At 34.8% G+C, this 12,738-nt stretch overlaps 1 protein-coding gene across 2 annotated transcripts; it reads left to right on the top strand.

Moving 5' to 3' along the window:
* The first annotated feature begins 3,971 nt into the window (after positions 1 to 3,971).
* On the top strand, positions 3,972 to 12,025 carry LOC117931558 (ras-related protein RABH1b). Of its 2 annotated transcripts, XR_004654067.1 has the most exons (7): positions 3,972 to 4,404; positions 5,626 to 5,696; positions 7,357 to 7,445; positions 7,982 to 8,093; positions 10,799 to 10,889; positions 11,265 to 11,512; positions 11,857 to 12,025. XR_004654067.1 is itself a non-coding variant. In XM_034852534.1 (6 exons), the coding sequence occupies exons 1-6, from the start codon at positions 4,288 to 4,290 to the stop codon at positions 11,409 to 11,411; spliced, it is 627 nt and encodes a 208-aa protein (XP_034708425.1). In that variant the 5' UTR covers positions 3,972 to 4,287; the 3' UTR covers positions 11,412 to 11,784. The 2 variants fall into 2 exon arrangements, 1 of the variants encoding a protein (XP_034708425.1); XM_034852534.1 differs by lacking the exon at positions 11,857 to 12,025 and having other exon boundaries at positions 11,265 to 11,784.
* The last annotated feature ends 713 nt before the right edge of the window (positions 12,026 to 12,738 follow it).

Here is a 12,738-nt window from a genome sequence, read left to right as displayed (position 1 = left end):
TGGCTCATACGATTTTCTAGTAATGCCCTTTGGGTTAACAAATATCCGTGCTACATTTTGTAATTTGATGAATGATGTCTTGTTTGATTACTTTGATGCATTTGTGGTAGTCTATTTAGACGATATTGTAGTGTATAGCCAAACTCTAACAGAACATGAAAAACATTTGAGGATGGTGTTCTAACGGCTAAGGGAGCATATGTTTTATGTAAAACCAGAGAAATGTGAGTTTACTCAGGAACAAATCTCATTTCTTGGATACAAGATCAATGCAAGCCTAATGAGAATGGATGAAAGCAAGGTGCAAGTAATTAAAGAGTGGTCAATCCCTAGCAAGTTGACAAAATTGTGATCCTTCCTCAGTCTAGCCAACCATTACAGAAGGTTCATCAAAGGGTACTAAAAAATAGTGTCTCCCCTCACTGACCTACTGAAGAAGGATAACAAGTGGGACTAAAGCATGTAATGTTAGATGGTTTTTGAAGGCCGAAAGGAAGCCATCTCCACTGAACCTATATTGCGATTTCCAGATCTTGACTTGCCATTCGAAGTCCAAACAGATGCCTCAAATAGGGTCTTAGGTGGGGTCCTGGTGCACGAAAGGCACCCTATGGCATTCTAATGTAGGAAATTGAATAATGCTAAACAAAAATACTCCACTCACAAGAAGGAGATGATACTAGTGGTTCACTATCTGTAGCAATTGAGGCATTAACTACTTGGGAGCATCTGGTCCTGGTGCACGAAAGACACCCTATGGCCTTTTAATGTAGGAAATTGAATACTGCTAAACAAAAATACTTCACTCACGAGAAGGAGATGATACTAGTGGTTCACTATCTGTAGCAATTGAGGCATTAACTACTTGGGAGCATCTTCACAATGGTCACCGACAATATGACCAACACCTTTTTCAAAACATAGAAAAAGATGAGTCCCAAACAGGCTCGATGATAGGAGTTCCTAATCGACTTCATGTTTGAATGGCTACATTGACCAAGAAGACACAATATGGTGGTTGATGTCTTAAGGAAAAAAGAAGTGATTGCTTATGTCACTACCCTCTCAAAAGTCATCTTTAACTTCAATGAAATGATCAAGCAAGCTACGGAGCTTGATGCTGCCTATGGTAGGCTAAGATAACAAGCCAAAAAGTGAGGAATCATGAGATATTAGCTTGAAGGAGACCTCCTTGTGGCTAAAGGAGAAATATGGTATGTCCCTAAAGGTGGCTTAAGAAAGGAACTATTGCGGGAGACTCATGATGCTTGATGGGCAGGCCATCCGGTAAAGAGAGGACTCTAGCATTGTTAGCCAAATTCTACTACTGACTAAAGATGGGTGAGGATGTACAGGCTTATGTGAGGTCCGACCTAGTTTGTCAGATGGACAAGACAGAGAGAAAGAAGGTTGCAGGGTTGTTGCAGCCTCTCCACATTCCAGAGAAGCCTTTGAAAGGCATCTCCATGGAATTCATCACCTAATTCCCAAAGGTTCGTGACTTCAAATCTATCTTTGTTGTTATGGATAGATTTTCTAAATACTTTGTGTTTATACCTACTCCTTATGCATGTCCTACGGAGAAAGCAACTAGGCTATTCTTCAGTAATGCTGTCAAGCATTTTGGATTGTCTCGAGACATAGTCAACGATCGAGATGTGCGGTTCACATGCTAGTTCTAGATTGAGCTATTCAAACTCTTAGGTTCGGAGTTGAAGTTTTCTACAACTAATAATCCTCAAAGTGATGGGCAGACAGAGAATCAATGCCTTATTGGAGGAGTATCTCCGACACTATGTGACGACAGCACAAAAGAACTGAGTGGATTTTCTTGACACTGTCCAGTTGTGTTACAACCTGTAGAGGAGTTCAGCTACAGGGATGAGTCCCTTTAAATTGGCTATTGGGGTGTAGCCAAGGATGCCTTTGGAGGTGGCTAAGTAAAAAACATGAAGAAATAGCCCTGCAACATACAGATTAGCTCAGTCTTGGTAAAAAATGTTCAATGAGGCTCGATATAGTTTAGAAAAGGCAGCCAGACGAATGAAGAAGTATGCAGACTGTGACCGACAACCCTTGGAATTTCAAGTTGGGGATAGGGTTCTCTTGAAATTGACTCCTTAAATATGGAAGAAGATTAACAGCAAAACAAGGCAGAGGGGTTTGACTCCTAAATATGAGGTAATAAAAAGAGTAGGACAAGTGGCTTATATGTTGAAATTACCAGAAATAATTAAGTTTCACCCGACCTTCCATGTTAGTTTCCTGAAACCATACTATGAAGACCCAGACATAAAGAAGGTGCAAACAAAGCGGGCCCCTTCCTTGGTCATGAAACAATTTGATCAAGAGATGGAGCAGATCTTGGGTCATAGGATCATGGGACACAGTAGAAAGAATTGGCGAATCAATTTTCTTATTCAATGGAAGTGGACCTTAAAATCAGAAGCTACTTGGGAGAGAGATGTTACCTTGTGGCAATTTGAGAAGGCGGTTCAAGCGTATTTGCAGTCGATGAGGGTGTTGACTTTAGCAAGCGAGGGTGGGTTTTTTAGCCTCTTGGCCTCTTGACCTGATAATGGAGAAAAAACTTATCTCTGCTTTCCAATGGATGTGCCAAAAACCTGTGGAGATTACTTATAAGGAAGCATAAAATTAAGAAAAACCTGCTCACAAAAAGAAGGAAAAGCATTCTACCAAAGTTGCAAACAAATTGTTCGATCCTCAAGGTACATCGTTTTTGACAAAAAATCAATCCTAATGGTAGCCTGCAATTACCAAAAAAGAGTATCAAGAGAATGTAACTAATTTAAAATTTTCACTCTAATAGACAAATTACCTAGGTAAACATTTTTTATTTTTATTTTTTTGCCATAGCCAATAGAACATTCAACGCATTGCAAAATCGTTGAGAGGTAGTACCCAAGTTTAACTAAGGTAGTACCTAAGTTAGATTAAGGTCGTACCTAAGGGCTATTAAGGTAGTACCTAAGGTACAAACATCGGTTCATTGGGACCCAATACTTTAAGAGTCTCTCATGCTTCATTTTCTGCATTGTTTTCTCTAGTTCTTTAAGGGCTTTGTCGATTTAATGGTATAGGAGAGATGTTTGGTGTTATTTCTTGCTGATAGAGCTATCTTGGACACAAATTTGCGAGTCTAGGATGCATTTGGAGGTTAGGGTTTCAATTTTTGGGTACCTACTCTCTCCACCCGAGCTCCATTTTGTTTTTCCCGGATTCCCTTGGACTCCCATGGCTCCTAGATGAGTCGAAAGATGCGTTTTGACACCACCTTGGAGTTTTGGATTAGGGTTTTTGAACTGAAATGAGAGAAATTTTGAGTTTTCAAGAGTGAAAAAAGATAAGAGAAAACTTCCAAATGAGAGAGGGTGACATAGAGGTTAGAATGATGCTGAAGATGCTAAGTTGGAGAAACAGAGGGGTAATTTGGGCACAGAAGATGGAGTCGGCTCAGAGTGCACAAAAATGATAATACTTTTCATATTAAAAGCTGATTCTCATATTTCCCATTGTTGGGTTTCGAAAATGCTACTATATTGGGATGAGAAGTCCAAAGTACAACTTTCTCTAAGAAAATACTATGCATTAAAAACAACTATTTTTTGTTAAAAAATAATTAAACATGTTTCCAATTTTCTATTTTTAAGAATAAAAAAACGTTTTTTTTTCTGGACACACCCTATGTTATGATTGAATAGGAATCACTTTCAGTAATTTTATTCATAAGAAATGAAGTAAACATGGGGTTTAACTTTATTTCGTTGTTAATTTTGTTTTATAATATGCATGTGATAGAGAAACCCTTGATTTGGCCAGTATTTACCCTTTATGCCATGTGACATAAAATCCTTAATTTGGCTATTATTTGCCCTTTATGCCATTGAGTGAGTCAGAGAGCACAGAGCAGAGAACAGAGAACAGAGAACAGAGAACCGTCGAAGTGGCACAAACATTTCAAACCAAGAGACTTTTGTTTGTTGGAGAAATGAGACCCAAGCAGTTGGCCGCCTAATTTGTAAGAAACCACTTACTTGGCATTACAACTTACGAGCGAAGGAAGACTCTCGTTTCCGCGAAATCTCTTCAAAACATTTCACGAGAGGACAAAACAAAACACAGCCCCTGCAGCCAGCCTTCCCTTTTAAAACTTTCAAAAAAAAAAAAAAAAACCTCTCCCCCTTCCTTTTCTCTCTCCTCGTCTCAGATCAGAGCTTCTGCCCCATTTCCCATCTCCCACTCCACCTTCCTCTCCAGATCCGATCCATGGCTCCTGTCTCTGCTCTCGCCAAGTACAAGCTCGTCTTCTTGGGAGACCAATCCGTCGGAAAGACTAGCATCATCACTCGATTCATGTACGACAAATTCGACAACACCTATCAGGTCAAATCTTTATGGATCTGCTTGTTTATCGATTTTCAGCAATTTTGTTGGTTTGTGTTTTGGTTTTGGCTTTGGTACAAATTTGTTTGATCCCGATCCTAGATGAATTTCCCTGACGTTTATGGTTTTTTCTGTTTTTTTTTTTTTTTTTTTTTTGGTGGATTAAAGCGTTGTCATGTCTGTGGATTATGAAGATAGAGAGAAAAGAAAAGGATCTTGGTTTTGATGATAAGATTTTGACGTTGTATGTAAATTTCTTTGGTCAGTTTGATTATAGATATGGACCGAATTCCTATTGCATCTGGAAATTCACTTTTTTAACCGACCATTGGTGATGAAGAAAATGTTATTCACACCAGTGCTTTAACCTGCTGACAATGTTGCAATCAGTGGTTAATATGCAGACAATCTTGGCCAGAAAATAATAATTGTAAAAGCTTTCTTACGTTATATAATCAGAGTGGATGGTGAAGTGGTCGTACAGATAATATTTTCCAAATAATAAAGAAGACGCTGGTCTTATCACATATTTTTTTCCTACCTGACATGGTAATTGAACTATAAGGCATTTCCAATTGGATAGCTTTCTGGAACGACATATATATCATTTTTTTTTTTTTTGCATACTTTGCATTTTCTGAAGTTTGCAGAATTTGATTCTTTTAGGCTTTGTTTGGTTCATGGAAAGTCTGAAGGAAAATGTGAGGGAAAGAAAATAGAGGAGAAAAGTAGGGTGAAAGAAAAACCGAAGGAAAATAAAAATAGATTTGAAGTCTAATATATATATATATATATATTACTTCAAATTTATTTTGTTTATTTAATTCTTTTGTATAAAGATTAAATAATTTAAAAATATATGAATATATTACTAATTTTAATTATATTTAACTTTCTTTTTGTATTTTTCATGGTAAAACGAAACATGATAAAATCATTTTCCTTAACATTTTTTTCGTTCTTAGTGCTTTATGGGAATCTAACATAGCCTTAATTAAATAATCTTGTTAATCATTGTGAGTATGGTTGTTCTTTGTGTAAAGAAACTTCTTTGAGATTCATTTTTTTCTTTCTTGTATCTGTGTTCTTAGATTGTTGGTCAGAACTTATTTTTCCACAATCTAAATATAGGTAGCTGTATGCACCAAGCTTGTTCTGCTCCATAAGGTGCTTTTGTTTTATTTTCTTTTTCCTAAGCTTGTGTTATTAATTGACATCCAGGCTACTATTGGTATTGATTTTCTATCAAAGACGATGTACCTTGAAGATCGGACGGTCCGTTTGCAACTCTGGTGAGATTTTAGTTCTTGATGCTTTAGACCTGTTTGTATAATATTCCTTCCACAAATATATTTTTGTCTCTCCCATTTCAAAATATTTATTTTCTGAAGTTGTACTGCCATGGTAGCAAAGGCATTAAGATCTGGATGAACTTCTGGTTCAATTCTAATGTTGAACCAAAAAAAAAAAAAAATGAAAAAAACGGAAATTCTATTTTTGTTTATTCAAGAATCCAGTTTCTGCCATGCATGTGAAGTTTGTTTGTATACATATCAATGAAACTGTACTCATGCTTGGAACTGTTTTTTTTCCTGATAGGTAACATCTTTTTCCTTTTCTTCTTCTACCTGTTGAGAATTGAACCTGGAAACTTCCCCACCCTCAACCCAATACCATACCAATTGAGCTAGGCCTCAGGGGCTGTGCTTGTGATTGGAACATTGTTGCATTATGTTAGTAATGGTTCCTTGATATAGTTTTAGGTCTTTAAAATTGTATATAGGCCGTATTTACATTTACAAGTTTAATCATGTCCCTGTGTTGCATGACCACTTCTACATAAATTACATATCCAAGTCAAAAGGGTTCATATATAGCTTTTCTAAATTAAATGCTACCAGCTTTCTTAAAATTCCTCCTGGTCTGTGAAGCCATCAGTGTTAAATCCTTTGTAAGATTTTTTTGATAGGTAAAGTCCTTTGTAAGATCTACTAGGGTCTGGTGCATGACATAGAATATTACAATTACGTAAAGCTTCTATTTGAATTTCACAGCATTTTTTAATCCTACAAGGGCCTTTCCTCATAAATGTATGGTGCAATTCCTGGATGTATTAGTGTAAAATCTAAATTATTGTACAAATCTAAATCCTGTCAATCGCATAACTGCTCTCTATTTCTGCATCCACAGATCATACCCTTTTTTTTCCTGTTTAAAATCCTATGTTATGCGCATCAGATTGTGACCCCATTCCATCACAATAATGTTGTGAGGGCCTTAACATTTAGCAGTCAACCACGACTGGGTAGAGAACAGGATTGTGTTCGGTTGATAGACAGGATAAAAACCTCTGTGAACATATTATCATTAACATTAAGGCATGTTTTTTTGATTTCTTGTCCAAGACAATGATTATTTATGTAAAGTTTGAGATAACTTTAAAGTAAGTTGCATTAGTCTGCTGGACTTACCCATCATTTTCATTCATTCATTTGATGTAATATGTATTCATATCAAAGAAAATGTGGGATGCATTTTTATTTTCCTCCAGACATTTTTTTTTTTTTTTGAGCACATAGGCTTGCCTCAGATAGGAAGTGTTTAAACATGCTTATTGTACCATTTTTACATCTTTTGATTGAAGGAACTAATGGGGAAAAAAACAAACCTAGTTTTGCTCCAAAAAAAATGAATAATCCCAGATAACCTAGTTCTCTTTTCTTTCTGTCATGCTCTCCATCACTTGCCTTTGTACGGCAATATTGAGAATAATTTTCATAATTCCAATCACATCACATACAGCACTAGTTTCCCAAACCTTTGATGTGAATGGAATTATGAAAATTATTCTCAATATTTTTGTATAATCTCATGTTTTGAAACATCAAATCCAAGTCTATAATCTGACGATGGCTAATTGTCTGTTTCTTTTCTTTTTTCTTTTTCTTTCAGGGATACTGCAGGACAGGAAAGGTTCAGGAGTCTGATCCCAAGTTACATTAGGGACTCCTCTGTTGCAGTCATCGTATATGATGTTGCAAGTATGCATTTTTTTCGCTTTTATTTTCCATTATGGAAAAATGTTTCTCATCTATTCATGTCTTTTTCTTTCTCTCTTTTGTTTCCCTCCCTTTTGGGTACTTATTTATTTATTTATTTTTCATGGAAGGTGGAGCATTCCCCATTATTGTTATTATTATTGTTTAATTTTTTATTTTGTTTTTTAATTTTTTATTTGCCTTAAATTCAAAGGTGGAGCTTTCCCCTTCCCCACTCCTATCTCAACCCATAATCACTTGAGCCCAACCCTTAAGCGCATCTTGTCTCATTCTTTTGTATGCTTGTACTTTGTTCTTGTCAAAAAGGTAAATAGTTCATTTCCTGGTAGCCATCTGAACAAATTCAGCTTGTATGATGTCATAATGAAATGTTTGTTAAATTTTATATTTTCATATGAATGATCTGGTTGCCTCTTTGACATGTTTTGGACTAATTTTGGCATTGGCAAACTATTTTTTGTATATGTTGCATCTGTGATGTGAGTTTTTAACTACTCTGGCACCTTTTTGTGTTTTAGGCAGGCAGTCATTCCTTAACACTGCCAAGTGGATTGAGGAGGTTCGTACTGAGCGAGGCAGTGATGTTATCATTGTCCTTGTTGGGAACAAAACAGACCTTGTGGACAAGAGGTGATGACTTATTGTCTCATTTGCTGTTTATATTTTCTACTTCAATCTTTGATTGCTTGTACCAGTCAAGGGCTTGTTTTTGACTCCATTAAGTATTATAGCTGATCTGTGTTGGCAACTGCTTAGTAACTGGCACCATAGTTATTCATCTTCATGAAGCAAGCTAAGCTGCTTTATGAAAATGAGAAACGGGATCTAATATTGCAATCCTTGTCGCTGAACCAGTAGGATATTCTTTGAGGATAAAAATATCTGGTGTTTACCTCTGCAATATGTGATGACAGGAGTTTGATTGGAAGCTCTTACTGAACACAGAGAAGTAGATGAAAATTATGAAGGCATGAGAAAAAAATCATAAAACTATTGTATTTTTGGATGATTTTTGAGATCAAACTGTCACTGCTTTTTGGTATTTTATTTTTGAGGATCTAAAGGAAGGATTGTCAATCCAAAGGCATGAACTTTGTGAAACTAGAGAACTTAGAAGTATTTTTTACTCAAAATGCTTTAATATAAGGAGAAGTTGGAGACTGATGAATAAAGTAACAGCAAAGAGGTATTCCAAATTTTCCGTACATATGGCTTAGGTTTATTTTGGTTAATAATTCAACTAAAGAGGAAGAAATAATTGGTTTTTGTTCATTTCCAAAATTGCTGGAAAGACTATTTTAATCCTTATGGTAAATCCACTAGGAGGTACCAAAGAACTAGGATTGAATCCTGTGTTCCTTAGGGTTGGGGGGTGTTTATGGGTGTGAAAGCAAGCTATCCATTATGGCATAGTCCATTATTGCTGTTGTAAAAAAATTGCTTTTAGTCTTTAGAAAAGTGGCAAGATAAATTAAAGTGTAATGAAATATGAGGTAGTGTGGGCCGCTTTAGAACTAGCACAGGCTTCGTTGAATATGTTGTTGTCTTATTGGTTGCAGAACTGTTGTTTTTCATAGATATTGATGAAGTTGCTTGGCAAAAGCTAGTGTTAATATCTATTTAGCAGCCAGCCAAGGTCTTCTGCTGTTTCCCTTTGTTGCTTGTCAAAATGAAATGCTATTTCTACGGTACAGAATTCTAATTATTTAAGACCCTGATAATTCATTTCCGTTTCTTTTCTATAATCTATTTCACCATGTATCCATTCAAATTCTTGATCGGCCTAAGTTAGTCTTGCAAGCAAGAGTTTACTGCAAACCCTTCTGCATTACAATTTATTTCTTTCATGGTGGCTTGGTTTTTTGTTTTTTCTTTTGATAACATTTTTTTCTTGGGAATCTAACTTGGAACCTCACATATCCCCACCTGAACCCCTTGGCACTTGAGCCAGCCCTCAAGGGCTTCACCTTGGCCCTTGTGTTCAATAGACTATTTTATGCCTGTTTAGCTTCAGTTTTAAAGTATAGAAGCTACAAGAATGCAAAACTTTCCCTTCTTTTCCACAAAAAATGAAAGAAAGAAAAAAAGAAAAAGAAATTTCATCTCTGTACATGCAATTGGATGCTCACAAGGGTTGTATTATTCACATTTGCTGGGTTTCACCTCAATGATAAATGTGATTCTTATGGCTCATTTGGGAGTGATTTTAGTTGAAACACTTTTAGTTTTTTGTGCTTTCATTAGAAATGCTTTAAAGAGAATTACTTAGAGCCCGTTTGGTAGTGATTCTAGGAATCGCTTTTCATATTTTTAATACTTGAAAATTTATCATTCAAGTGTTAGAAATGTTAAAAATGCTTTCTAGAATTACTTTCAAACGCACTCTCAGAGTGCGTTCGGTAGTGATTCTAGGAAGTGTTTCTAGTATTTTTTTATGCTTGAAAGATACAAAATTTTAAGTGTTAAAAAGATTATAAACACGTTTTAAAATCACTGCCAAATGCACTCTTAGTATTTGGATATAAACCGACAAAGTACTTTGATAATATTTTTGGTCATATGTTATATAACAAGAAAGTGATTTTTGAAGGGATTGCCTACCAAGTGATTATTTATGAATAACTTCAATTGATTCTCTAGATTTTTAAAAGTGATTTTCAATAGTTTATCAAACACTTGGAGCTTGTTTGATAGTGATTCTAGAAAACACTTTTAATCTTTTTAACATTTGAAATTTTTTATCATTTAAGTGTTAGAAATGCTAGAAACGCACTCTTAGAGCCTGTTTGGGAGTGATTCTAGAAAGCGTTTATAGCATTTCTAATACTTGAATGATAAAAATTTTCAAGTATTAAAAATATTAAAAGTTTTTCTTAAAATCATTGCCAAACGGGTTCTTAATTTGGTAAAGAAACACTTGTACCTTGTTGGTATTAATAAGCGCTTCTGACCTCTTTGAAAATCACTTCCAAACAGAGTGATACTTTATTCTACTTGCATTTGTGAAGTACAAAACTATAACCAAAAGAGAATTCACTTTATATTGAATGAAAATTATTAGATGATTTAAAAGATTAGAGAGAGAGAATTGGACTTATAGGTTATTTGAAATTAAAACCAGTATGTCTATTGGCCTTCTAATTCCAAAGTTTATGGGAAGTAAATATAGCAAAAGAAAATCATAAAATAAAACAAGTATGGGCCTTTTTTTTTCTTTTTTCTTTTTCTTCCTGCTCATTCTATGTAGCCATGTAGATTTTGGTGTTTTTAACTTTGGCTTGTACATTTTTTTTTTTTTCACTCACGGCTTTGCTATGCTTTTTATGCTTTGACAGGCAAGTGTCTATAGAGGAAGGAGAAGCTAAAGCTCGTGATCTAAATGTTATGTTTATTGAAACTAGTGCCAAGGCTGGGTTCAATATAAAGGTAAACAGGTCTTCATTATTAGGTAGTATTTCTCATACCTAATATTTACAAGGTTATGAAACACTAAGGTATGAAATTGTGGTACGGCTGCAGTTGCAACTCCACCTAACTTTCTCTGATTTTTTCTAGTATTTGGTTTTATTGGACAATGCCATTGATCTGCCCTATGACCATTTTGGAGCACAAGATAAGCCAAAGCTCCAAAATTTTCAAATTTTTTTTAGAGTGAACTAGGACCACTATATCTTCACTATTGGGGAAGAAAAATGTTCTGCATTTTTGAATATTTTGTTATTTGGCTTCATTCAGTCCTGCATGGCATAACTTTTCTTTCTTAGACAAACTATTGACCATCCTGAATGAATCTTTTTCTAGGCGCTATTTCGGAAAATTGCAGCAGCCTTACCAGGAATGGAAACACTTTCTTCAGCAAAGCAAGAAGACATGGTTGACGTCAATCTTAAGTCTAGCAACACAAACGCATCTCAGTCACAGCCACAGGCAGGCGGATGTTCCTGTTGATGATATACAATGTTGTTCTAAGCTCCCACTATGCGGCCCCATTTCCTTCTCAGCTCCTGTGATCCTACAAAACGTCTGTAAAGTTTTCCTCGCCCAATTCGGTAAGCTTTGAGCTTTTGGGTATGGATGATGGTTTAAAAAAGGAAAAGTGAAACAGTAGATTATTAGATTCCTTGGTTATTTTGGCAGTTTTGTCAGATGCATTAGAGTTTTTATGGTTGAAAATTAATAGCAGAATCTCTCAAATAAATTAGATTTTGAAGAAGAAATTTGGAATTAAAAGCATCCCTCAGTAAGGAACTTGTGGGGATTGATGGTAGTCTATACTTTCTATATCACACAATTAGCCGAAGGGGAAAAACTATTGGTTGTATGTTGTCTCTGTTTACTCGTGGATTTCTGCGCTTATATCCAAGCATAAGCCTTGATATATATATCAATGCAGGTTTCTGGTAGGAATGGCGTCCATGTCCCATCGAGGTTCATGTTTATTCATTTTTTTTCCTTTATTTATTCTTTGTTTCTCATTTCAATATGTAACCTTTACTCTTTGAGTACAAAAACTAGAAATAGAAATAGGGATTGTGATAAATTAACCTTTACTCGTGGATTTCTATTTTTTTTTTTAAAATTAGAAATTGTTTTATCATGTATGTAATAATGTAAACTTATTATTTCATTTAACATTGTAGTGTTTAAACTACATATAACTAAATAGAATAAGTAATAAATTGTTAATCTAATCCTAAAATTTTATGAAACTTCCTAGCTCATTCTTTATGGTTATGTTTGGTCCCCGAAAAGTAAATATTAAGAAATTTTTTTTTTTTTTTTTTTGTTTAGTTTTGCTATGAAAAATAAGGAAGAAAGTCAAATTTAATTAAAATTATTAGAAAAATTCAATAAATTGACTAAGATTTGAAGTTTTGGGGGACAACATCAAGCTTTTATACATTATTTCAAAAATTAATAAAAACCCTCCAACATCTACTTGCACAACGTTTTTTCAAAACTAATTTTCTTTTAAGTTATTAGTGTCATTCCAAAATTGCCTATTGGACTTGTTATATAAATTCATCCAACTTTCTAAATGCACTTGTATGCACAAATTTTGTAAAAGTCCTGTGAAATTAGCAAAATAATAGAAAAATAATGCGAATTAAAATTGTTGGGGTACAATCTCAAAAATAATATATATTTTTTTTTATAAAATGATATTTTTCCTTTGATTCCTTCGTTTTGACTATAACTTGAAGAACAATGACAAACTTGTTTCCTTGAATTTGAAGATCAATTGAGGGCTTAAATGACTTTTTCCTGAATGAAC

Source organism: Vitis riparia, chromosome 15 (assembly GCF_004353265.1).
Source record: "Vitis riparia cultivar Riparia Gloire de Montpellier isolate 1030 chromosome 15, EGFV_Vit.rip_1.0, whole genome shotgun sequence".
Lineage (NCBI taxonomy): Eukaryota > Viridiplantae > Streptophyta > Magnoliopsida > Vitales > Vitaceae > Vitis > Vitis riparia.
This window is presented reverse-complemented; position numbering and strand designations above follow the sequence as displayed.